General features: G+C 37.0%; 1 protein-coding gene across 1 annotated transcript in view; it reads right to left on the reverse strand.

Annotated features, from left to right (window-relative positions):
• Positions 1–27668, reverse strand: part of LOC18438009 (Calmodulin-binding transcription activator protein with CG-1 and Ankyrin domain) — a 52031-nt gene that overhangs the window by 10764 nt on the left and 13599 nt on the right. Inside the window, exons 5-10 of the mRNA XM_020669791.2 lie at positions 19867–19912; positions 15642–16137; positions 15003–15229; positions 13305–13823; positions 7796–8472; positions 4033–4618 (exon numbers count right to left, since the gene is read on the reverse strand). Coding sequence (XP_020525450.1) covers positions 4033–4618; positions 7796–8472; positions 13305–13823; positions 15003–15229; positions 15642–16137; positions 19867–19912 — 2551 coding nt within the window. The remainder of the gene's footprint in view (positions 1–4032; positions 4619–7795; positions 8473–13304; positions 13824–15002; positions 15230–15641; positions 16138–19866; positions 19913–27668) is intronic.

Raw genomic sequence — 27668 nt, forward strand, 5'->3', positions numbered from 1 at the left:
AAAAATTAAAAATAAAATAATACATACATTTTTTAGTCCAAGTGTCTAAGCGTGTCGACACGTGTCAAAGTGTCGACACATGCCAACATAAGACACAAGAGAGAAAGTCAAGTGTTGGGGCAACACTAATAAAGTCAAGTTTCAAGGTAACAATGATTTTGAGGAGGTATCTCCAAAAACCAGAGATTCGGTAGTCTTGATGTTTGAAATTTGGTGTGTGAAATTTCAGCACAAATACAAAATCAAGATTGGCTTTCAAAAGGAGTGACAATCTCTCACCTCTTAGCTTTCTCTCTCTAAAAGTTTCTTCTCTGTTATTTGAATCCGTGGAACCTATTTTTACCCATTCGAAGTTCTCTTTATCGGTTCCTTCTTCATATTCACAGACCGATAAATTATCATTACTTGCGAAGACGATAGCAATCTATTTCCCCCTTCTCCTTTATCACTCATGGAATCATCAAATGTGGTTGCTCCCCGATCCATTAAAACCAAACCACTGAGACCATCTTCAATGGAAAACCAGTTTATTTTAGTTATGCACAGCCAAAATATTGATGGATTTCTTGATGGGTTTAGGTTGTCCTCCACAGTATCTTCAGAAAAATCAACTGGAAAAAAAAAACAACTAAGAGGCTTCTCAACTTATCTAGAATATGAAACTAAACAAGCCAAGGTTATCAGTTTGTGGGTAGCTGGCTATTTGCTTCCATATTCCCAGATATACTGACAAATATTGTTGATCTCCCAACTGCTTGGGTTCTTCAGAAAATTTATTTGCTAAAAAATCGAAGGCCAAAGAAATGCAACTCCATTTGGACCTACTAACTGTAAATGTGGGTTTTCATCGATTTCTCGGTACCTTGAACACTTACGGCTATTTGTGATAATCTAGCTGCTATATGAAAGGTTGTACCTGATAACGATGAAGCCTTTTCATTTTAAGTAGCCTTGGAGAGGGACATCAATGATTGTTACATCTCTTATCTCCTAACCGGCCTTACCCTTCCTTAGAAGACTTATGCCCTATCTTGCTTGATTAAGAGAGCATGTTTATCAGCACCTCAAAATCATACAACCCACACCCTTTTGCATCTGACTTCATAATAAAAGCCCCAAGAGCACCTTCTTTATGGAGTGGACGAGCTCATGATTGTTTCCGAAGATTTGACACAACTTTTCAGGCACCACACCACCAACTGAAACTCGTAACTTGGCTCATCATGTAAGTACCCTCACTCTTGACACCAATAAAAGTTCCTTTGGTGGTACTTCGTGGACCATTAACCCTGGTACCACTAGTCATGTTGCTAAGAACACATACTCTTAGCAGAGTTCAGTTACGCACATATGGGTGAAGTGTCATCTCTTCCAATGTTTCATATTGGCACAACCCAATATCAACTGCTTTTTTAAAAGTTTCAAATACCAATGTTCTTGTGATTCCCAAAACCAACAAGAAATAATAACACTATGGCCTATGACATCCAAATTATTTTGTTATGTGCCAAGACACCAGGAAGCTGATTGCTAAAGGGCTACAGAAAATGGGGCTTTATAATTTAGAGACAATTCGATTTTTGCTCTTACATTGGTCACCCGACATAATCTAGCAACTATGTCTCCTATGGAATTTTGGCACTGTCAATTTGAGGATCCTCATTCCAAGACCCTACAAAGACTTGGAGATGATGACATAATTTTGTTACATACTACACAGCTTAATAGCATAAAGTACTAACTGTCAATTGATGAAAATACTATTTATGAATCTTTATATTTAGTATATCATGATGATTGGGGGCCTTCACCTATGGATTTTATGCATGCATATCATTATTATGTCTCTTTTATTGATCAATGCAGTATAAATACTTGGATTTTATTTGTTAGACATAAATCTGAACTTTTGCATTGGTTTATGTATTTCAAGCAGACTTAGAAATTATTTTGGGAAACCAATTAAAGCTATGAGATCTGACGGTGGGGGAGAATATACATCATATGATTTTCAACATTCATGAATGATGATGGAATCCAACATCGGTTTTCATGTAAGTTTACCCTGCAACAAAATGGAGTCACCAAACAAAAGAATCGTCACATTCGATGCTTGACTCTCATGTTTCTTCCTTCTTGTGGGAAGGCGCTTTCTAACAGAAATCTACCTTATTAATTGCCTCTCTTCCTTGGAACTTTCAGGACTTACGACTTTATGGATTACTCTTGACTGTGTTTATTTGGAGACACATGTTTTGCGCATATTATTGTTTACTTTGCAATGAACTTCAGCTCAAAGCATATCGAGGAGTATTCATTGGTTACAGTCCTGATCATAAGGCTTGTAGATGTTATATTCCATCAACATGTGAATGTGATTACTTATTGCCATGTTACCTTTAATGAGATTAATTCATACAATTCTTCTTCTAATACTGATATGCACTCCTTTCTTTCACATGACCTATTTCAAAGTATAGAATATCTATGCAAGGGGCAGAACATGTAAAGATGAGTGTACCCACCTCTTCCTAACTGGACCTAGTCCCACTAACTCAAATTAAAACTATAGTGGGCTACAAATGGCTTTATAAAGTAAATCTTAAACAAGATGGAAGAGTAAAAAGATTCATCCTAATGGCTAAAGGATAAAATCAAAAGTATGGACTAGACTATGAAGAAACTTTCAGTAACCATGATTAAAGCCACAACCATAAGAACTATTACTGCTCTGGGGGTCATAAATGGATGGGGAGCTCAATCAAATGAATATCCAAAATCCTCCATATAATATTAAAGCAAAAGGTTACATGGCACAATCTCCTTTAGTCAACAACATATGCAAAAACCAAGATAGCCACACCTTGAGGCTCTAAAGACAATATGGGGGCATATAGAGGGAACTCTAATCTTCTGTGTCTTACAGGGTATGCTTGAACTAGCAACTTTCTCTTATGCCAACTTAGCAAACTCCAAATGATAGAAGATCAGCTGAGCTGGCTGTTGTATATTTTAAAGAAATCTTGTATCATGGAGTAGCAAAAAGTAGAAACTACGGCCAAATCAAGAACTGAAGTAAAATATAAACTTTTCTCTTGTAACTTAAAAATTGACATGGGTCTACAATTTATATTCAGAAATAGGCATTCAGCTAGAGAAACCAACAAAGATCCATTATAATAACCAAAAGTGCTATAAAGATATCAAACAATCCAGTAAAACATGGGAAGATCAAACATCTAGGTGTGTTGATCATCACTAAATAAGAGATGGTCCATGATAATGAAATCGTTGTTGAACACATACAAATTTCAAATCAATTTGCAGATTTTATTTTTTAAATCAAGTTGCAGATATTATAACTGAAGCTCTCACTAAAGAAATTCTCGTGACAAAGACAAGTTTTCCATGTTATAATGTCAATTAGAGGGGAGTAGTAGGACATATGTAACATACAAGTGATGTACATATGTATAAGTCTATTGTTTGGCATTGTATGATTTGTTTAAGGGTATTATTGTACATTCCCATAATGGGCTCCTTTATGTATCCAAAAACTGGTGACAATGAATGTGATGAGAGTTTAACATTCTTCACCAGAACTTTGAGACTTATGATAGCTAACAATAGTGAAGGACAGCTTCTTTCACTTGGATGACCAACCAAGCAATGAGTACTGATGCTCAATTAATAAAAGCAAACCATCACAGTACTGTGGATATTGATGATTTAAAGCACACGATGGTCACCATCTACAAAGTTCACAGGCCTAATTTGCAACATAGAAGTTTTAACAAATTTGTTTCTAAATCAGACATTTCCTGCCCAATTTATGACAATGAGAACTGGAACTGTTCAATATTTTTTCAATGTAGCTTAAGTAATAACAAAATAGATTCAATGCAAAAATTTGATCTAATTGAATCCCTATAGTTGTATGTTACAAGAAAATCATGCCTCTCTTTCTGAACCTATTTGTGACTATCAATTTGAATGGAACCAAACGAGGCCACCAATGACAAAAGAGCATACCTGGATCCTCACAACGTTTTTACGTAAATTTAGAAACTTTTGGCGCCCCTTCCAACCACGATACTTTTTCTGAATATGAAGTGCAGCATTGTGCAACCCATAGTCTTGGAGGTTGTGAAAGGATCTCGATTTAGCTGATATACATTGAATCTCACTTGGGGTCATCCCATACTCATCTTGAACAGATTCAGCTTCGTGCCGCCTTCTCCTCCTAAAAGAATGAGCACGAAAAGCGGCCTGTATACGCGCCGCTGCCTGAGCTGCATTTCTAACTGCTTCCAAGGAGACTTTAAGCGAGGTATCATCCTCTGCACCAAGAGAAACTGCAGTACTTTTATTTATGACACTTTCAATGGTTTTCTCAGCCTCTACAGCTGCAGATCCTTTGGTAATTTCACATTCAGTTAGGGTAAGTGATGCAAGGTGGTTGGTTAAATCCATCTCAGAAAGATAGGCAGCAAGTCCTTTGTGACCATAAGTAGCAGCAATGGAAGCCGCAGTTTCTCCAGCCGAGTCACTTGAGGTAGGATCGGTCCGAGCGCCTGGTAATGCCCCAGCAGCTATAAGAGCCGGAACCATCTTTTCCCTGTGAGAGACCACACTATCAGTCAAGATCCTGATTCAAAGGATAAGCGAGTGTGTGCATGTGTGTGTGTCAGTTATGTCCCTTCTCTCTCTCTCTCTCTCTCTCTCTCTCTCTCTCTCTCTCTCTCTCTTAGGTTAGTGTATGCACAAGCCACATAATCTCTCTGTATGTGTGTGTATGCGTGTGTTAGATTTATCCCTTCTCTCTCTCTCTCTCACACAGAGTTAATATATGCAAAGTCACAAAACAAAAAAAACATAAAAGTAGGCAGGACCTACCCGAGTCCCTAAAACCTTGGGCGAGTATATGTGTGTGTTATAGATCGCTCTCTCCTTCAGAGTTAGTATATGCACAAGCCGCAGAAAATACGAAGAATATAAAAGAAGGCAGAACCTACAGTCTCACTAAAACGAGTCTAATATTTTACTTAAACTGAAAATGTGTAGAACAGGGGTATATTTGGAATTTTGGTATTGTTTTAGGGGTATTTTAAAGTATTAGTGTTTACTTAGATCTCCAGTTAAATTAGGGTTTCATAGGCTTATAAAAGGTTGGATGTATAGTTTGAGGGGAGATGTTATTGGAATAAATTTATTTTATCAAAAAAGAAAGTTCTTCTTCTCTTGGCTTGATTTACAGCCATGTTCTTTCTCTCCTCTTGCTGATTTTACTTGTTTAAGATTAAGGAGAACGGTAGATTCAATTTCCCACCTTTTCTTCCTGTATCAATATGTTATGTTTTTCCTTTTCAATTTTCTTGTCTGGATTGTCTTGATACCTTTTAAATCCCTATTTTCTTCTTGAGAGAGAGGAATTCTCTTTTGTTCTTTTTTTTCTGCTCCATAATCTGTATCATTTGTCTGCAATTTTATATGCCTGAACCAATTTGGTTATTGTTTTGTTTGCTTGTTTGTTTTATTTATTCTTTTTTTTTTTACAAGATGATACAGATGGAAGATAATTTTTTACAGGGATTCCAGAAACTGATGGTTCTTAATGTTCACTAACAAGGATACAATGGGTAACTGAAGCAAATCATTAAAAAATATGATTTAATGAGTTTACAGCTTCATGCTAGAAATTCAAAGAATCAAGGAAGGATGATGTTTCAAATAGATTTATTTTAATTAGTTGTTTATACCATATCATGGATCAAAGACAAATTTGGTTGGTTGATCTTATTTTTCAGACTTCAATCTGATAAGAAAGGAATTTCTCTTCACCTTTTTTTATTTTTGGCAGCATTACGAGCCACTTTTGCAAGTAAAATAGTCAATTTATATAACCTGAAATACCTTGTGATTTAAGCATAGCATCTTTTTGTTTCTTTCAATGAGTTCAGATGGTTTCGTTAAAGAGCCTTTCTGCCTATGTCAGTGCACTTTATGATGAGTGTGTGAACCAAAAGTATTACAACATTAATTTTAATTAAATGAAAGAATCAAGTATTCCATATTTTTGTGTTATTATATATCAAAAGAGTAATTGCATTGACATGTCACTTCAAATAATTCAAGTTATCAGATCGATATTGGCTCAGTATATTATGGATGAGGATTTGGTGCCTTCTCTTAACTTAGTAGTGGTTTGAGACATGGCACCTTTGTAGCTGTTGAATTATTACATCTGAGGCACGTCCATCGATGCAAGTCTTTTGAAACTTGTTACATTGTCATTGTTCACTATAGAGGGAAGGAGTTACTTGTTAAATTCCTGTTCCTGCAGTAGTCTTACAAGTTAACTCTAGCCAGTAGAATAACCTAATGATGTGGCATCATACCCATATAAATAAATCATACACTGAAATTGTGGATGGAGATTGGGTTTGAAGTGTTCCAACAATGAAGAGCATAAGCATGCGAGCATTGAGTATGGATAGATCATGAATAATTTTTTTTATTATTCATCATCTTGATATTTACTCTATTTTGCATACTGGATAAAAAGATAATTATCTGAATTGACTTTGATTTGGAGGCATTTGATTTCTGCACTTTGAGGTTCTTATATAAGAAAATGGTTTGATAAGGCCGCAGCAGTGCAGCCCTATCAAAATAAGTAAAGCCTCACCTCATAATTCATCAAAAATTACAATTCAAGCATTGGAAAACCTTTACATCCATCATCTCAGCTTGAACAAATTAGTTGTGAGAAAAAATAGGATTTTAAGCTCTAAAAATATGTATATTGTAACGAATTATATAGATCGTCCATTTCACCCTAAAACTAAGTGTTCATAGATCTGCAAGATCTGTACCATTACTTGAGTTTCAAATTTTATTATCAGTATTGAAAAGATCCATCATTGAGATTTCCATTGCCAAAAGTGCTTTCCAGACGAGGATTTGAGGTGAGGCTTTATTTTGTTTTCATAAAGCCTAGGCCCTATAGAAACTTCATTCTCTTATATGACTGATTTAGGTGATTATGGTTTTTCATTCTATTTTCCTTTTTCATTTCTTTGAATAGTGATTTGCGCGCTAAAGCTAGTTTTTGGAATTGGGTTTAGCTTTTGATATGGAAACTCCTGTGGATTTATTTCAATTGTCAAGAGTGTACTGTGCTAGTGTGATTGGTGTGTACTAGTGTACTCATGACAACAGCTCACAATCTGAACCATACATTTTATAAGTAGTGCATTAGAAGGTTGTAATAAGAATAAATCTTAGTCAAAATATGCATCTCAACATCTAATCAATGAAATATATAATGAACGGTTAAGACAGGCAAGTTCTAGGTTTTAAACAATACCAAACATGCCAAACATGTAAAAAATACCAACATCACATGTTGTCAAACAGGGTTCCCAGCTTTCAGGCTACCGATTTTCAGTTTCATCCTAGTTTCTAGGAAACTTAGCAACAAGGATTTTCCTGGGGAAATAGTACGAGAAAACTACAAGGTGAAAAGCAAACCAACGAATGCAAGCAAGAAAACGGATGAGTGTTAGTGCAACGGCTTTCGTGCTAATACTAGTTTGGCAAGGGAGGTCAAGGTTTCAAACTTTGGAGTCTGTCTGTCTCCTAGAAAAGAAAAAAGCTAACCTAAACATTTTCAGTATTCAAGCTTGGGAATGATTGCTTAAGGTGTTGATGGTTGCAACACTGCTTCCCATGTTAGAGTCCTACAAATGAACTGCCCCAACCGAAAAAAAGAATATAATGCCTTTTTTATTACCTTCCAAAGCGTGCAGCCCAATGAAGGGCCGTCCAACCATGTGCATCCCGGAAATTGATACCGACACCACACCGTAGAACAAGATTTAAAGCCCACTCATAGCCTAAGCCAGCTATCATATGAATTACTTCTTGATCTAGCTTTGATAGGGCTTCTCCTTCCTTGGATTTAGATTTTAGCCATTCCTCCAATTTCACCTTGGAAAATTCTTCCAAAAGCCAGTTCATGGTAAAGGAAGGTGTCGCATTTCCAGCTGAGATTGCAGCTGCCATCTGACTCCATGGACCACCAGGCATTTGCAACTTTTGTGAAAGTGCAGTCAATGAGTCTTCACTAGCTTCTTTCTCTTCTGACATCTGCACTTTCCCACAAATGAGCATTTGCCCAAACCTGAGAAGCAAAAGCAGTTCATCCCTGCTTCCGGGTTCCTCTGCTTGAGATTGACTATGCACAGGACCAATGTCTGGCTTAAAACGATATTCAAATTCCCTTACTTCACTGCAAGCTTCTCTGTTTCCACAAGTTATGCATAAAGTAACTTTTCCAGTTACATGAGGAGGAGCCTGGCATCGAAGGACCCCTGCATGAATAATTTCTGCAGGAACCTCAATGTCACGAAACATACAACACCAAGAAGACTTTGAAGGATCCTCTAGAAACTCTCCAATAATGAGAACCTGGATAAATTGCATAAAATTAAAATCTCTTACATTTTCCAACAGGCAAACAACTTTAGGTATCTAAGATATCTGACTTTCAACAAACCTAAAAAAAAGATGCAACATTATCAAAGTTATCAAAGATCTACCAAACTGTTGATTAAACTGATGAAAACACTACCATATGATGTAAATGTTTATTCAAATACATAGGCAAGTAACTGAAATATGCGACATATGGTGTCCAGCAACAGATAAGAAAGAAGACCCTGGCTATATAGTAGTATGCAAATGTTAGAAAGACATAACAGGTTTGATGCAAGTAGATCAAGTAGATCAAGTAGTATTTCTAACTCATTAAGCATGTGAGTTGGCTTCCATTTTGTGCCATACAAATAAAAGGAATCAGATATTTTGAATCAAAATAAAAACACAAGTCTGAAGTTAAAGCATTCTATAATTAGCGAATGATTAAAATTCGGAAGAATATAAAAATGCTAAAAAAATACACTAAAGAAATAGTAATGCTAAGCTTAAGGCATATGATGATTTATATGATAAATAGGGGACAAGAGAAGGAGCAAAATATGTCTTCAAACTAGAAAAAATAAGAGAGAAGAACTATAGGGATCTAGATCATACTAAATGCATTAAGATTGATGATCAAAAGGTCTTGGCGAAAGATGATTAGGTCAACAAAAGGAGTCGACTTTATTTTAAAAAATTGTTAAAAAATACTATGGGAGCACAACATTAAGATGAACCTTCTACATAAATAAAGTCAAAGGTTATAGATACATTCGCAGGATTAGTATATATAAAGAAGCCTTGAGAAAGACGAAGATAGGAAAGGCTTTAAGACTAGGTGGTATCCCGATAGTGGATTGGAAGTGCATGGGAGAGATTGGCAGATAGATGTTTGGAAATGCATGGGAGAGATTGGCATATTCTGACTGACCGAGTTGTTCAACAAAATGTCAAGAATGAAGGAAATGTTTGACGAATGGAGAAAAAATATTGTAGTACATATTTTATAGAACAAAGGAGACATACATAACTGTACGAACTATCAAGGGATTAAAATTATGAGCTACACTATGAAGTTGTGGGAGAGTGATTAAACGACTAAGACATGAAATGGGTGTATCAAAAAATGAGTTCGATTTTATGCGAAGAAGGTCAACAATTAAGGCTATTTTCCTACTTAAGCAACGGATTGAAGTTTACGGAGAAGGGAAGAATCCTTCTATTGGCCTTTATTAATTTAGAGAAAGCATATGGTAGGGTACTTCGAGAGTTAATTTGGTAAGTGTTAAAAAGAAATGAGTCTCTAGAGGATATATTGACATGGTGAGAGATATGCACGAGAAACCGCTAACTAGTATGGAGACAGCTAGTAGAGAAACTAGTAAGTTTTGCAGTGAAAGCGGACCTACATCAGGGTCATAGTTGAACCCATATCTCCTGGTTTCGGTTATGGACGAGTTAACTAGGAATCTACAAGATAAGGTACCGTGGTATATCTTGTTCGTGGATGACATAGTTTTGATTGATGAGATTAGAGGTTGAGTAAACGCAAAGTTTGAACTTTCGAGGCATGGTCTAGAATCTAAAGGTTTTAAATTAGTCGGACCAAGACAGAGTATATGAATATACGTTTAGTACTAATAGGAGTAGAAATGAGGAAGCAGTAGATTGATAGCCAAGAAATAGCTAAACAAGATTACTTTCGATATCTTGAGTTGATAATTGCAGAGAATGGAGAGATTGAGGAAGATGTCGGACATAGGGTTGTCACGGGCCAGGTTAAGGCCCACCCGAGCCCCACCCCAAAAAATTTCAAACAAGATTTTGTCGCCCGATCCAGACCAGCCAAAAAATATATTTTTCAGGCTTGGCGCCGACCCTACTAGGAATCTTTCTTGTAGCTTGGGCCCGATATGGCCCAGCCCAAAACTTATTTAACCTCAAGAAAAGGGCAACTGGGGAGAAGAAATAGTGGCATGTGGGCGCGAAAAGAGATAGAGAGAGGACACGTGGCTCTCTCTTTTCCTCCCCGACCCACTGCCTCTTCTCTCTTTTCCTAACCCCCCACTCACCACCTCTCTCTCTTTCTCTCTCTCTCTTCCTAACCCCCCGCTCAGTGCCTCGTCTCTCTCTCTTCCTCCCCCATCCACCCACCACCTCTTCTTTCTCTCCTTTGACCCACCACCCCTCTCTCTTTCTCTCCATCTCCACCCGCTCTCTCTCCATATGTACCCTCTCTGTCCACCTGGTTTCTCTTTCTTAAACTCCCCTAACATTGCCGACACTGTGACACCACCTCTCTCTACCACCAAATCTCCCATTCCTGACAGCCCCCAAATTCAAATTCCTCACCACATCCTCCACCCGTCTTTTATGCTCATACATCAAAGAGCATGTCGTTATGCGGAGGAGTTGGAGAAACATGAAGGGTCGCAAATTAGAGCTACTTAGCTTATTTGGGGTTGGATATTCCGGTCAAATTCACGAGGAAGAGGCTTATTTGGATGGAAAATGGAGATGCATGCCAAAAAATCGGTGGGTTGGTTGGAAAAGTTGGGGGTTGTTTTAATGTTAAGAGAGAAGAGAACTTGGGGATTGTTTTGGTTTGTGTGTGTTCCCCTTGTTTTGATTTCGCTTTTGATGTGGAAGTTGGGGTTTTTGTGTGATTGCTTGATTTGATGTTTTCCAAAGGAAACGACTAAAAAGTGAATGAATGAGATGATTGGGTGGATGCGGAGAGAGAGTAGGGCGGGGAGGGGATGGAGATGGATACACACATAGGTGGGTCAAAGGAGAGAGAGAGAGAGAGAGAACAAACCTAGAGAGAATAACAGACCAATGCTTTCAGGCTGTGAGAGAGGAAATAGGGGATATAATGTTTGGGCCCGAAGAAAGAGGGGGTGGAGATGAAGAGAGAGGGCTGTGGATATAAAAAGAGACAGGGGGTGGAGATGGAGAGCGAGAGAGGTGTGGAGATGAAGAGACAAGGGGTGGAGATGGAGAAAGAGAGGGGGGGTAGGGGGTGGAGATGGAGAGGGAGAGAGCGATGGTGGTTAGAGGAGAGAGAGAGACCCAAAGAAAGAATATTAAACCAAGGCTTTTGGGCTTTGAGAGAGAGAAGAAGGGGATATAATGTTTAAGCTTTCAGGACGAGTTTGGGCCAATCACTATTTCGCCGAACCCAGCCAAAAAATACCAGGGAATTTACTTACCCAGCCCGAGCCTAGCCCAAAGCCCAAAAAGCAAGCCCAAACCCCACCTGAAATCCGAGCGCGACCAGAAAGCCCATGGCCTGGCCCTGCCGGAACCACTGCCACTCCTAGTCACACATAGTAAGCACTGGGTGGGCAAGGTGGAGATGTGCATATAGAATTTTATGTGATCATCGCATACCAATGAAATCGAAGAGGAAGCTCTATAGGACGGTTGTAAAACCAACCATGCTTTATGGGACGCAATGTTGGGCGGTCAAGAAAACAACAGAACCATAGGATGAATGTAGCTAAGATGAGGATATTGAGATGGATGAATGGCACGACAAGCAAGGATAGAACTCGAAAAGAATACATCCAAGGGAACTTAATGGTGGCTCCAATGGGCAATAAAATGACAAAAAGTACACTTAGGTGCGTTGGCCATGTGCAATATAGATCTAATACAGTACCGGTTAGGAGGGGCAATTTAGTTCAAGTGAAACGCTCTAAAAGGGCAAGGGGAAAGCTAAAAAGGTTATGGATGCCATGAGAAGAAGATATTGTGTCTTATAGTCTGACAGAGGGTATGGTCCGCCCTTGATAGAGCAGAATGGCTGAACACGATTCATGTAGTTAGCTCCAAATAGTTGGGATAAGGTTCAGATGATGATATTTTGATAACCGGCATTTATGGGCCCAAGAAGGTTGGAAGGCACAAAATAGGGAATTCTTACTATCAATAAAGTCTCATTGTGACAAAGAAGCTAAATCTTCTGAGCTTTAACTTAGGTACAACATGTTTCTGAACTGGATTCTCCACCACCAATCAAAAAATACTACATTTGAAAGGAGACGAGGTGCAAACAAATTTTATCCAAAGTTTACACTTTTTTTGGAGTGCAAAAAGGAGCCATGCGTTAGGAATGCTATAAAATAGTTGCAAGTGTATAAGGAACTGCATATAGAAGGCTGCATTCCCCAACAGATTGCAGTCAACACTTTCCAGTCTCTCACTATTGGGTTTTTTGTCAACTATAAAAAATCATATTTCAGATAGAGTGATCGATTAACACTTCCTCTAAACGGTTCATGTGGCATCTCATGTCAAGTGCATATGGATTCTAACTACAATTTTGCAGCTGGCAAAATCTGAAGGGCAGAAGCCACCCAGAGTGGTTTTTGTCATGTGTGTAATGGATTTTGTCTCAATTTAGTTAGGGAAGAAAAAACATTGAGTGGTCTGATATGATGTTCCTGGAAGATCAAGATGTACTTCAGGACTTTAAGCAGTGGACGAGGAACTTCCATTGCAGATATTATGAGTCACGTGACAACACAACCAAACTGTCATTTTACTGTAGTACAAGTCATTGATGAATAGTGATACAGAATCAAACAGCATAGAATTTGACATTCCCAAGCATCCAATGAAAGAAAATTTGACTTCAAGTTCAAACAAAAAAGAGTATTCAATTCAACTAGCATGAAATAATGAAAAAAAAAAAATAGAAGAAAAAAAGACGACCTTTCCTTAACGATGGAAGAATTTTAATGTAGAAATTTTTTCCAGAAAAAGGTGAGGTTCTCCTAACTCTAAAATACAGAAAGTTAAATGCATCACACTTGTACCTTTGAACCTTCAGTAGAATATGCCCACTCTGGGGATATCTCATGGATTTTAAAGCGTTGTACTGCTGCAACCGTCAGACCTGAACTGGCATCACTTAATAAAGTTTCAAGATATCTTTCCTGGCTAAACCATGGAGGAACTTCAGAAGAATATGTAGTGTTACAAGCTATCTCTGTGCTATCCATCCAAGCAAAGCCGTCTGACTTCCCAAGTATGTCCATGCTAGAGTTGGATTGGCTAACATTTGATTCTGATGAGTTCGAAGTGTACTTAGGCTGTCCAACTTGGGGAAGAACAGCTTCACTTGTTGATGAGATGTGATCATCAGGGCCAAACAAGATTTCATTTGCAGCAGCAATAAGATTTTGAGTTTCAATATTTCCGAAAACTACAGAAGAACAAGTTGTTTGGGTCGCATTCTTGCCTGGGTCATCAGCCAGCTGCCATGAGAAATCTGTTCCCTCTTTTGCCTGATCCATTAATATCTTTGGCAATTCAGAAGAATATAGCGGCATCTCCTGTATATTGATTTTAAAATATCATTAGGGGTAAAAACAAATATCATTAGAATGGAAAGCCAGTTATGTTCATTGATATTTCAAACAAAAAAACTTGTTTCCAAAAGCATAAAATGACATGCACAAATTGCACACTAAAATTCAGAGGAAATGAACTCAAGATAGATATACTAGACTGCCAAATGCAACAGAAAAAGTTTATATAGAGCCGAGGCTCTAAACCATCAAATTAGAGCCCGCCTCAAAAATTTCACAAGAAGAGGGTTTTTTTATGCCCAAATATCCTCAAATTGATCATCTCGACATCAAGATGCATGGACATGAGAAAAAAATGGATTTTAAGTTTTGGAAATAGTGCATCTTGTAACGTATTATTGGACCATCAATTTTCAAGATTTTAAAGTTTTAACGGATCTGCTCGATCTACACTATTTTTAAGCTTTAAATTTTATAATTAAAAATGAAAATATATTTTAAGGCTATCACAAAGATTTCCAGTAATGAAACCACATTTGTTAACACTATTTGAAGGTGTGCTTTAGTTTGATTGTTTAGAGCCTCAGCTCTATACAAACTGCACCCAATGCAATATCCCCAGGAACAATCACTTTCGTCCAATTGTCCATTGCTAGCATAATATATGAAGCCAAAAAGGCTATAAGCAAAGCAAAGAGAAATAAGAAAATAAACATAAATTTGATGCATAACACAATTTTGGGTGATTGAAGCCTATTCAGGACTTTCATCTGTTAACTGGATACCAACACAAGAAATAGAGTTACAAACAAACACCATGATAATAACCCAAACCAATTTTAAGAACAATCATGAAAAACTGAACCTACAAGAGTTATGCAATTTGGAAACAGAATTTAGATGATGTGTGGAAAAGTAAAGATCTGTTTACATTCTTCTTGTGAGATCCCAAATTTTAGACAGCACACAACTATTTTTGTGTTATTCATGCCATATAGCAGAATTCCTCTCTGTCTACCAGAAACATGTTACAAGATATTATGAATTACAAGCTAGAAGATGATAACTTTAACTGATTGTGTGAACAAAAGTAGTATTTTTTTATTTTGTCCGGCTGGGTGAGGAAAACCAAATATTTGAACCAATTCAATGCAATTTAACTGTAGGATTTAAATGGTGATAATAAAGATAAAAAAAGCTTACATTCTCTAGGATTTTATGAAATCCAGTAGGAACCGCTGCATCAATTTTGTCAACCAGATAGTAATTGGTCCTGTTCATAGACAACTGGGGAAAACTTGGTATAGGCAGTGTGGCAGAGCCAACTGACTGGAAATTTGTCCCAGTTGTATTCCAAGTTGGCAATCCTGGCGTTTCAGTTGAATGTTGTGCAACCAATGATTGAGAAGGTTGTGGTCCAGGAAATTCACCTATAAGAAAGTTCGAGATGAATATCATCAATATCAGGTTTGACAAGAAAAATATCATCCTTTTGTAATATATTTATAAACAAAAACGAGATGAAGACCATCAATATCAGTTTTGACAAGAAAAATATCATCTTTTTATAATATATTTATAAACAAAAGGAAAAACAAGTTTGCAACATAAGCAAAATTGCATAATAAACCATGGTGGCATGGGCACAGGTTTGAAGTAATTAAATGGGTTGAATGGGACTATTATGTCAAAAGAGGGAATCAATTTATAATAGTTTAGAGTCGCAATCCTGTAGAATGAAAACAAACATGTAGAACTTACAAAGAGCACTACAACATTTGTTCACATTTTAAGTTACTTAATGGTCCATGTATTACCCAGAAATACGAGTATGAAACTGACCACTGTTCAACAGGGAATTTCTGTTCAATCCATCAACTGGTTGTTTCCCAGTGTTTAAATGTTGACTGTATTCCCATTGTTCCCTTTCCGATGGTGGCAAATTCATGATGCCATCTTGGTCGGTATTTCCTCCTTCATATGCTGATTGGTTTCGACCATGACAGGTATCATTGTCACTGAAGTTTGAAGGGAGGTTCTCCAGGAAGTACAAAGAGTTATCATCAGCATTATCCACGCTTAATTGTAAAGCAATCTTCCTCAATGTTTGATTAACCTCTGCATTTGCAGAATTATCATCATAAAGATTTGTTCCTTCAGTTCCCGTGAGTGTATGAGAGCTAACTTCTTCCCCAGATCCAGGACTAAATGAACTCCATGAAGGATTATATACTTCACTGCTGCCAGGGTTAGGACCCAGATTTTGAGCATTAAAAATATCAGCTTGCTGAGCTGGGAATCTAAAAGCATCAGATCTCGATGTAGAGTTACTCCTCCCCTGCAGAAAGGTGCTACCATTAATCTCAGGCAGAAATGTGTACAATCATATGAACAGAAGCCAAACTAACTCAACATGGATATGCAACAATGATTTAGAAAAAGGTGCAATACGGATTTTGGTCTCCAGCCGGTGCTTACTTTTTCAGCTTAGATACAATGAAGTTTAAAAAAAAAAAAATTCATTTGATCAGTAAGAATTTAAGAAGCTTAAATTGGGAGGACCCTAGATTCACAGGGGACTATTGAGAAATTCCAAAATGTGTGGCAATGATATTATTAAAAAGTTAACCAGAAAATATTGTCAGATACTAATATTATATCTATGCTTCTATATGTGCCTTAGATTTTGATCCCCAAATGCCCTTATATATTTCTTGATACTCTTTTAAATTTTCAAAAACTTAGGATAGGAATTACTTAAGATTAGCACTTTTTGGGAATACAGCTCAAATATCTTTTCAACATCATCTTCATGAGGATACAAATTTGAACTATATTTTTCACAAGAAGCAATTTGAACTATTATCAGAAGAGGTGATGTGATTTCCTATTAACAATTACATTTTTTTTTTCTCTGTTTACCTAAAAGCCTTCCTGGACTGCCTGAAGGGCTCTTTCTAGTCCGTTACTTGGGACTGCGTCGGTCCTCTAAGGGAAAGTATCGCTACGGTACATTTATGGACTGTATTAGTAAAATAGTGGTAATCATCTTTTCAATACCTGTTTGATAAACAACTACTTCTGAAAGCTCTCTCTATTTTCAGAAAACTTTCACAAATATTATTACAGCCAATTTATTTTTCTTAAGACTTACTTTCAAAGACTAGACCCTTATAAATTAACACATAGTCTAAATATATGATGGAGGAAATTTATACTTATTTTTAATTTTATTCGGTTTTAAAGGATACATATTTTGATTTTAGTTTTAGGGTTTAATTCTAGGGATTTTTAATTTCTAGGAATTCTAAGGACTTTTTTAGATATTTTAATTAAAGTTAGGGATTTTAGTTTCAAGTTATGCTTAAGTTAGCCTTTTGGTCAAAAGTTAATTGTATGGACAAATATTGTTTAAAACAATAATTTTTTATTATAAATAAGGGCGTTGATGGGCTAGAGAGGCATTCATGTATTCTTTTTTAAGAAAAGAAATACCTTGTCTTGTAAAAGAAGCCTAAGGCTTGAGCCCTAGGTGGGAAAAAGCCTTAGGGTTTATCCAAAATTGCTTGTATTTGGCTTGTTTCTTGCTAATTTTACCTCAACTTTCTCAGCATCAAGTAGTATCAAAGCCCGCGATCTACACAGAAGCTACTATAGCACGTACGAAGGGTACTGTAGCACATACAGAGTTACTGTAGCACCACTTTTTTGGGTGCCTTAGGTCAACAACAAAGAAGGAAAGTTATAGTGAGGTCTAGGATTTGCCAAATTTGGCCAAAGTTTTGCCAAAACAACCTAGATCTTGCTGATTTCAACATTTTTGTTGATTATTTGCCTAGGGTTTGTGATTTCGATAAACCTATGGCAGCGAGAAGGGGCCTTAGAAGGGGGATTTTGGTAGATCTGCTTTGTGATCCACAGATGACAGAATTAAGGAAGATGAAAGGCAAGTTCAGCAGCTGGCTCAGCAGTTCGCGAGACTAAAAAATGGGCAAGACGGTGATCTTTTAGTCCCAGAAGATCTCAAGTACATGCCTTTTCACTTTCGCGCTCCACATGTGAAGTCAGGCGATGAGGATAATGACAGAAGACCTAGATGTGGGGATTATCACTCTAGGGTTTCGATTTGAAGAATGATTTTTTTTTTATTTTGACACAGATTGCATGAAAGTCGACAAGTTGTTGATTGGAATTCACCACCAATCTTCGATATATACTCAGATGAACAACAAGATTTCTTAGGAGATTTGATCTATGATAAGGATCAAGATGATGGTGAAGATATTTAGGAAATGGGGGAAGAATATGGAGAGAAGGCAGCAGGAGGACTGATCAAAACCATGCCCTCATCAATATTGAAGAGGTGGAGAATTCAACAAATTTAGGGCATTGGAATCAGAGTAGGGCAGTGAAAGTGTGGTCGTCTCAATCGCAAATTATGACCCTGATTTCATAAAGTAATCAAATACATGTTGAGAAAACCTCTAAAGGCCAGAAAATTGAGTTTGGAGTATCTTACATGATTTCCAATGGGAGTTCACGAATAATTAAATTTGATAAATTTTCATGGATTCCTCAATATACATATCAAAATCCATTTCTTGAGGAATTATCTTTACCACGAATAGTATTTGAGCCAACAACGAAAAAGAAGGTTGAAGAAGGTGTTTTTGATACTGAATTCATCTTAGCACACTTCAAAATTGAAGGACGGGTTTTCTCCAATAAGGGGAGAATGATGGAGCAAAAAATTATACGTGTTTTTATTTCTATTCCATTTTAAGGATGCATATTTTGATTTTAGTTTTAGGGTTTAATATTCTAGGGTTTTTTAGTTTCTAGGAATTTTAGGGACTTTTTAGATATTTTAATTATAGTCAGGGAGTTTAGTATCAAGTTATGCATAAGATAGGACCTTTTTGGTCAAAAGTTAATTGTATGGACAAATATTGTCTAAAACAATAATTTTCTATTGTAAATAAGGGTAGGGATGGGCTAGAGAGGTATACATGTATTCCTCTTTAAATATTCATGTATTCCTATTTAAGAAAAAGAAAGACTTTGACTTGTAAAATAAGCCTAAGGCTTGAGACCTAGGTGGGAGAAAGCCTTAGAGTTTCTCCAAAATTTCTTGTATTTGGCTTGTTTCTTGCTAATTTTATTATTACCTCAATTTTCCCTGCATCAAATATTTTCCGTGCATCAATATGAGGCAAAAGTTTGTACATTTTTAGCAGAATTATTTCACTCTAATTATTGCTTCTTTTGAGATATTTTCGGTTTTAAAATTTATCTTGGGCAGGGGTACCTTCATAAGCTTCATCTAAACAGATCATGGCCCTGAGTAATAGATTTTTACCTCCTTTTATATGTTATTACTTCTACTATTCACATGTTCTAGATTTAAACCTTTGGAATAATGACTAAGTTGGCACATCTTTCAAGTTAGAAGTATACTTTGGATGCAGGAAATATTTAGCTCTGCTTCTAAGAACTTATCTTTTACCTTTTTCTATTTCATAAAGTCGCACACATTTCATATATAATATTACCATTTTCTTAGGATTAGTATCATAGATTTTCTCACGCCTCGGCATTGGTGATGAATGCATAAAAAGTAAGATTTTGAAGGTGAAGAATTTTGTGAATGAGGCAAGGGGAGGGGCCCAATGGTGCAGCTTAGTGGGGTCCAAATATATTATCGAGTATAATTCATCTAAAAATAAGGATGAGAAAATTATTAGAAGTAAAAAATGTCCCAAAAAAAAAAACCTCTACTAATTGAGAATACATCTTCAAGCACACCCATGCATGCAGTGTTGCAATCTAGCATTAGCCACAATGGCATGAAGAACTCGAAGAATATATACGTTATGACAATTATATGTTATAGTATTTAACATATAGTTGTGCATCCTAATGTTTACTAGGATCACTTACCGTAACCACATTTGATAAAGACACTTATAAGAGAAACATCGTGGAGAAAGGCTGTAAATGAACAAACTTTACGATCCAAATATTCATGCCAAATAGTTACTTAAAATTATTATGACTACAAGCATACCTCTGTAACGTCCCGATAATGAACAAGGACAATAGGTTCATATGCCCTGCCAAAAAGAACAAAAGATGTCACCCTTTATACCAACCTAAAGAAAGAATCCTTGTGTCTATTGTTGCATGCAATAGTAACAATTTGATCCAAAACCCCTACAACAATCAAAAGGACTAGACATGCGCTTAAAGCATTGAAAATCATAATGACACCACGAAAAAAGAAACAGCGAAGTCCATAGTAAATGAGCTGGAGATACAATGTACGTAAGCAATAACAGGAATATTAATGTGATAGCTGATAACTTTCAATGCAATAACTTGAACTTCACTTGGTGAGGGTAAGAGACCCTTTCCTAGCAATGTGACAAAAAAGAACATTAATATCGAATCTTTTGTTTTGTTTTTTTTGTGTTTTTTGTTTTTTTGTGTGGGGTGGTGGTTGGAGTATTCTATCATGCCCAATGTTCAAAACGTTAGCCGCTCGGCCACCTACGCTGCTAGAAAGCCAAAGCGCCTAGACATGGCCTGGGTGGGGTACCTAGGTGCGATGCGTCTAGGCACCCACCTAGGCGGCACCTCGAGACTGGTAGGCAGGGTAGCAAGGCGCACGTGTCATGCATCTAGGCACCGGCCAAGGCAGTGCCTTGAGACAGGGTGGCCGAGAGCCAAAAAAGGTCCTCAGCCATAGGCATTTTTGGGTTTTTCCCTCCAAAGGGAGGGGGGGAAGGTTCTGGGGAGCATTCTTGTTCCCCAAAACCCCTCTTGTGTAAGTCAGACAAGGAAAAGCTCTGAAAAACTTAGGATTTGAGATTTTTCTAATGATCGAAAAAAATTTCAAATTTCTTACAAAATCAAAAGAAAAACTTTTTGATACATTTGGAAGCTTCATTTGGGAGATTGGATTGGTCGTACAAGAGGATTTTTGGCAACCAAAGATTTTCACTTTGAAATGGTTATTGCATTGAAATTTTTTCTTTTTTGTATAATGTATTATGATGTGAATCATTTTACATTTTTTTTCATTTCTTTTGTGATATTTTATATGCTTGTAATTGAAAACTTGAAATATTTTGTGAAATATTTCCCTTTTTGGACTATGGACTTATATCGAATTTATTTTTGAAAGCTTGGTGCAATGTGTTATTTCTGTTCTTGGTGCAATGTGTTAGTTTTGTTTTTCTTTTTTTTGTTGTTTTATATATGGTTGTAGATGGAATATTTTGTGAGCATTTACATGTTTGGGCTTATATTTTGTGAATAGTTCAAAACTTCAAATTAAATTGATATTTTGTAAATAGTTCAAAACTTCAAATTAAATTGATATTTTGTGAATATTTAGACCAAATCTTATGGATATTATGTTATGTGATATTATGGGCAAAAGACATAAACCCCCTCTCGAACAGCAGAATCCAAAATAACCCCTTGTTCTTATAAACATCCCATGCAACCCCGGAGTTAAACAAAAAAAGACATTTAACCCCCTCCTTACCTTTTCCATTGTCCAAATTACATAATTTGCCCTTCTTTTTTCCTTAACCACCATGTTATCTAAGTCCTGGAAAAGTTCTCCTTCTCTTTCTCTTTCTTCCTCACCCATGGACCCCTTCCTCCCTCTCTCTCTCTCTCTAGCAACCTTAGCTGAAAACTTATTTCTCTCTCATCTCGTGAACCTCACAAGTAAGTTAAAAGGGGCATTACGAACTCGATGTTTATGACGATGTTATTAGGAAAAAGAAGAAGGGTAAATTCTGTAATTTGAACAATAAAAAAGTTCCAGTGGGGGTTAAATGTCCCTTTTTTTGTTTAACTTAGGGTTCCATGTTTATGACAAGGGGTTATTTGGGATTATAATTTTAGAGACGCGAGTTTATGCTTTTTTCCCTTCTTTTTTTTTTTACATATTTTGATTGGTTTCCAATTTCTCTCAACATATTTTTAGTGGTCAGTCCTAATGTGTTTTGTTTACTTCATATTCTTCATTTAAGACTTGAATCTTCTTATTTTTTCCTTAATACTTTCATAGTTGTGTATTTTTCAGGTTTGTTCATTAGGTGATACTCTGTGAATTACTGTGACTTTGTTAGTTGTGCTGTAAGTTGTGAGTTGTGAGTCGTGACAATGCCTTCAACTGGATCAAGTAAGCAAAATGATCTAGATTCGAAGTAAGAAACTTGTCCAAATCCCCTTAACAAGCATAGGGTGGAGTTTATTGCCAAAAATCATATAATGTCAGCATTAACACATCGAATAAATATTTAGCTGGTGTCAGAAGGGATGCAGCCGCATGCACGCAAGTTCTAGCTGAGGAGGAGAGAGATGTCAAAGCACTTTGAGGGGGTTAAAAATAAGAAAGAGGAGGTAAAGAAAAGACATGAAGTAACTGTCTGAAGTCTATATATATTTCAAGTTTAGGAAGAGGAAGAAGATATATATGCCAAGGTTGGATCTTCTAATAGCCCATCCATGCATAGATGTCTCGAAGAAGATGGTCTATGGATTCTTACACCCCACCCCCGATCCGAGGATTTTACCATGTAAAAGGGTCCAAACAAGTTTAAAGAGCCACTTAAAAAAAGAGAATAGAAATAAGATAGCTCCAACATTTTAAAAAACGGATCAGTGACCCATATCGGCCCTCCAAATTTTTGATCCAGTTAAGCAAATCGAAGAACCAGATCAGTGATCTAGTCTACCAGCGCGGATGGTTTTGACTGGTTCTAATTGACCGCTTCAGTGATTAATAAAAAAAAAAAAATTTAAAAAGAGGTGGAGCCGGTTCATACTTATTCTCTTAAAGAACCGAGTCAGTTTTGTCAAGGAACCAGCCAGAACCATCCAGTTCATGGGGGAACCAACCAATTCCTGACATTTTACAGGGTCCGATTTCCAATCCGGACTGGCCGGTTCCGATCTGGATGACAAATTTTTTAAACCCTGGTTAGCACAATATGTGGCCAGATTGTTATACCAAGTAATTATTTCTTTTAATGCAGCTAACTTGGAAAGCTTTCGGACTATGTTGGAAGCAGTGGGCCAATTTGGTTTTATACTAGGAAGGTCAACAATTGAAGTTATTTTCCTACTTAGGCAACTGACTAAGAAGTTTAGAGTGAAGGAAAAACATCTCCATATGGTTTTTATGATCTAGAGAAAGCTTATGATAGAGTACCTCAAGATTTAATTTAGTAGGCGTTGGAAAAGAAAGGAGTCTCCAAATAGAAGTCCGGATAGTGAGAGATATAGAGGGAGCACTAACTAGTGTGCAAACAACTAGTGGACGGAAGAATGAGTTTTTAGTGACAATAGTTCCACATCTTAGTTATGAACGACTTAACTAGGCACCTACAAGATGAGGAACCGTGGCGTATGTTGTTCGTCGATGACATAGTTTTGATTGATAAGACTCGATGCGGCTTCAACACAAAGTTAGAACTTTCGAGGGACGCTCTAGATTAAAGGTTTTAAAATTAGCTGGACTTAGACAAAGTATATAGAACGAGAGTTTAATAATAGCCGGAGTAGAAACGAGAAAGTAGTTAAGATTGACGGCCAAGAAATTCCAAAAAAAGCACAATGTCGATATCTTGGGTTGATAATCTAGGACAATGGAGAGATTGAAGAAGATGTCGCACATAGAATTAGAATTGGATGGGCGAAGCAGAGATCTGCAACCGAAGTTTTCATAAAATTCAATGGCAAGTTCTATAGGACAGTTGTGAGACCAACTTTTCTTTATGGGGCAAAATGTTGAGCAGTTAAAAAACATCATACTCCTAAGATGGACGTAGTTGTATAAGGATGTTGAGATGGATGAGTGGCAAGACAAGGAAGGATAGAATTTGAAATGAATACATTCGGAAGAACTTAGGTGTCGCTCCAATACGCGATAAGATGAGAGAAAGTAGACTTAGATGGGCTGGTCATGTACACCGCAGATCTAACACAACACCTATTAAGAGGTGCAAGTTAGTTCAAGTGCAAGGCTCAAAAAGGACAAGGGGTAAGCCTAAAAGGACATGGTTGGAAGTAGTGAGAAAAGATATGGGGACTTATGGCCTCACTGAGGATATGACCCTTGATAGAGCAGAATGGTAGACTGGGATTCGTGAAACTGACCCCAAATAGTTGGGAAAAGGCTCTTATGATGATGATAATCATGATATATATATATATAGAAGCATCTACGCAACGCCTATGGGCGAAAATGAATAGTGTTTTCGCCTATAAGCTCATCACCGTCCGAAAAAATCAGGCAGTGTGCGTTTTTGGACCGCCACGAACCTAGCATGTCTGTGGCGGTCAAAAAATCACACGGAACTACATCAGACAGCGCGTTCATTCAATAAACCGCCACAGACATAGCAAGTCCGTGGCGGTGACGAAACACTGTAGCATTTCACCTATAGGCGTTTTTAAGTTTTCATATATATATATATATGGGAGTAACTCTCATATGTCCAAGGGTTGATGCAATATGGTACGCCCTATGGTGCAGATTGAATCTAGGTCAATCTGACGATCACGATTGCATTTCATATATATATATATATATGATACGCCCTATGGTGCAGATTGAATCTAGGTCAATCTGACGATCACGATTACATTTTATATATATATATATATATATGGCAAAGTATATAATGAGACCATTTACTTTTAGTACAGGGTGGTCACAATTAATCTTGACCATTGGATGTGAAATTGAGTTGCTGCATTTATTTCAATGACCCAGCTCAAAGTTCAAAAGCAATTTTTTTAAACTTTGTGACACACCCAAGCTATCAGATTTCACATCAAATGGTTCCCTTTTCTCATTCAGGTGAACCTAATAAAAAGATTAAACACAATCCACAAAAAATAAATTGACCAAAATACCCTAAAAATTTCAGGGGCATTATGGTCAACTCATCTTTTTAAATTACTATCTAATTTTTTTATTAGGTGTGTCGATTTTTCAATATTAGATGCTCAAAATTTCAAATAATTTGGATTTGTATAAAAAACTAAAATTCAAAGACGAAACAAAAATTGTGGCCATCCGATCAAAGCCCAAATTCAATCTAGGTCGTTGGGTGCATAATATTGCATCAACCTTTGAGCTAACAATACAAAATGGTCACAATCATTTTTACCCATTGGATGTGAAATCCAATAGATTGGTGTGTATCTCAACATTTGAGAAATTTTATTTTGGACTTTGTGCCCAAACAATGACACATCTCCAACCATCTGATTTCACATCTAATGGTCAATAATGAGTGTGACCTTGTATCCAAAATAAATGGTCTCATTATATTATATATATATATATATATATATATATATATATATATATATATATATATATATATGTGTGTGTGTGTGTGTGTGTGTGTGTGTGTGTGTGTGTGTGCATATATAAACTTTTTGGTTTTGCTTTTTAATAATTTCCCACGTCACTGATTCAAATCAGCGATATGCCGATCTGAAATCGAACCGATGGGTGGACTATCCACCCCACTGATTCATTTTTTTACACAATGCTCTGAACTAAGTTGTTAAGTGCACAATAGCAACAATTAAGGGTGATATTGTGCACTTTGGAGGATGCTCTGGAATCTAAAGATTTTAAAATTAATTGGACAAAGACTGAGTATATGAAATGCAAGTTTAGTAATCATAGGAGTAGAGAAAAGGAAGTAGTTAAGATTGACGGCCAAACAATACCAAAAAAAGCACACTTTCGATATCTTGGGTTGATAATCTAGAAAAATAGAGAGATTGAGGAAGATGTGCATAAAATTAGAGCTGAGTGGGCAAAGTAGAGCTATGCAACCAAAGTTTTACGTAATTACTACATACCAATAAAGTTGAAGGGCAAGTTCTATAAGATAGCTATGAGACCAGTTTTACTTTATTGGTCAGAATGTTGGGTGGTCAAAAAACAATATATCTGCAGAATTGAGTGTTAGCTAAGATGAGAATGTTGAGATGGATGACTAGCAAGACAAGAAGGGAGAGAATTCGAAATAAATATATTCGGGAAGATTTAGATGTGGCACCAATAGGAGATAAGATAAGAGAAAGTAGACTTAGGTGGGTTGGCCATGTGTGGTGCGGACCCAATACAGCACCAATTAGGAGGTGCGAGTTAGTTCAAATAGAAGGCTCAAAAAAGGTAAGAGATAGGCCCAAAAGGACATGGAAGTAGTGAGAAACAATAGTGGAGATTTATAGCCTCACTAAGGGTATGGCCCTTAGAGTAGAATGGCAGACCAGGATTCGTGTAGCCGACCCCAATTAGTTGGGAAAAGGCTTTGATGATGATGATGATTGTACGCCTATAAAAATTTCACAATAGATTCAACCCGTAGTAATAAAAAAACGTCCAAGCATGTGTAGAAAAGCACTGCAAAGGTCCTTATTAAGACTCTAACAGGGGCCAAAGACGATGGAAGAAAACATCACAGGGAGAAAATACTTCAAAGCAATTTTATTATGTGACTAACTTTGTGAAACCCTTGGCCTCTCTTCCAATTCCAAGGTGAGTTCATGGACATGTGGCACAAAGGGGCATGTAAATTCTGAATTTCTATGCAACATACTCAATGTACACCTCAATCTTTTAATAACCTTTTAGCAACCAGAACATGTGATGGAACTCTTTGTGGTTGAAATAAATCACCATTTAGGTAACATTTATAATCGATACATCTGGTCTTGGAAAAGCTCACAATATTTGCTAACATACAAGAACGTAAGCTATTCCACACTTTGATCAATCTTGCAGTTCAGATAATCAGATAAACCAGTCCTCGCACCTCTTCTTGCGTGTTGTGCTCACATTGTTCCATATGTCCTTCGAATGAACACCAATTTTCACCAAAACCCTGCAAGACCTCTGATATGGACTTAGGTGGGAAGAAAGAAGTTAAAGAGAAAAGCTTGGGATACCTGAGGTATTCAACAAAAGCTTAGTTCAAGATTTTGTTCTTTCCAAAAATTGGAGATCTTATTTGAGTTGCAGTTAGCTAACTCAAGGACACTTAGCTATGATACAAGACTTAAGAACCAAAGTGGTGCTTCCCAGATAAAACAACAAAGATATAGTGGAACATGAGTCTAGCATGCTAGGGATTCCATTATACTTGTATCTACTCAATGGGCCAACTGCCTATATAAACCTGATATTCTAGTAGTCAAGTGCCAAATTCCCCTACTCTAATCATGGAATGCAGTTGAAAGATACTGAGCAGATGCATCCAGTGAAACTAGGGATCCTTGTGCCCCCCTTAAACTGCAACCTTTCACAATGAAACTTGATGAAGGGAAAAGAATGTGGAAAGAAGACTACACTGCGGCTTGTGAAGATTTTAGGATTCAAAGCCTAGGTGGTCAAGGTGGTGGAGCCACAACCTTTGCCCTTAGCATGTCAAAAAATAAAAAGACATAAAAATAAGAAAAAAAAATTTGGCAAGATTTGTTTTTCAGGAGTATTTCCATGCATTAAGAAAAAGATAAAAACAAGGTGGTATTTGTGATTTCTTCCAGTAAGAAGCAATCCTATATAGGGAAGAAATTATGTGAAAAGCGATAGCACACTAGAATAGGGAGGAAAAAATATGAAAGGAAAAGCTACAATCCATCTTGGACCCAGCTGATAGGGCGAAAGCCTTTAGGAATTCCGAGTTTGTTAATATGTATATATCATATACACAGCAGTGTTCGGAAAACCGGTCGGTTAGAACCGGAACCGGCTAGTTAGAACCGGAACCGGCCGGTTAGATCGGAACCGTTAGGATTCCGACTTCGGTTAAGGCCGGT

Source organism: Amborella trichopoda, chromosome 6 (assembly GCF_054954075.1).
Source record: "Amborella trichopoda isolate Santa Cruz 75 chromosome 6, AtrichopodaSantaCruz75HAP2 v2.0, whole genome shotgun sequence".
In the NCBI taxonomy this organism is placed as follows: domain Eukaryota; kingdom Viridiplantae; phylum Streptophyta; class Magnoliopsida; order Amborellales; family Amborellaceae; genus Amborella; species Amborella trichopoda.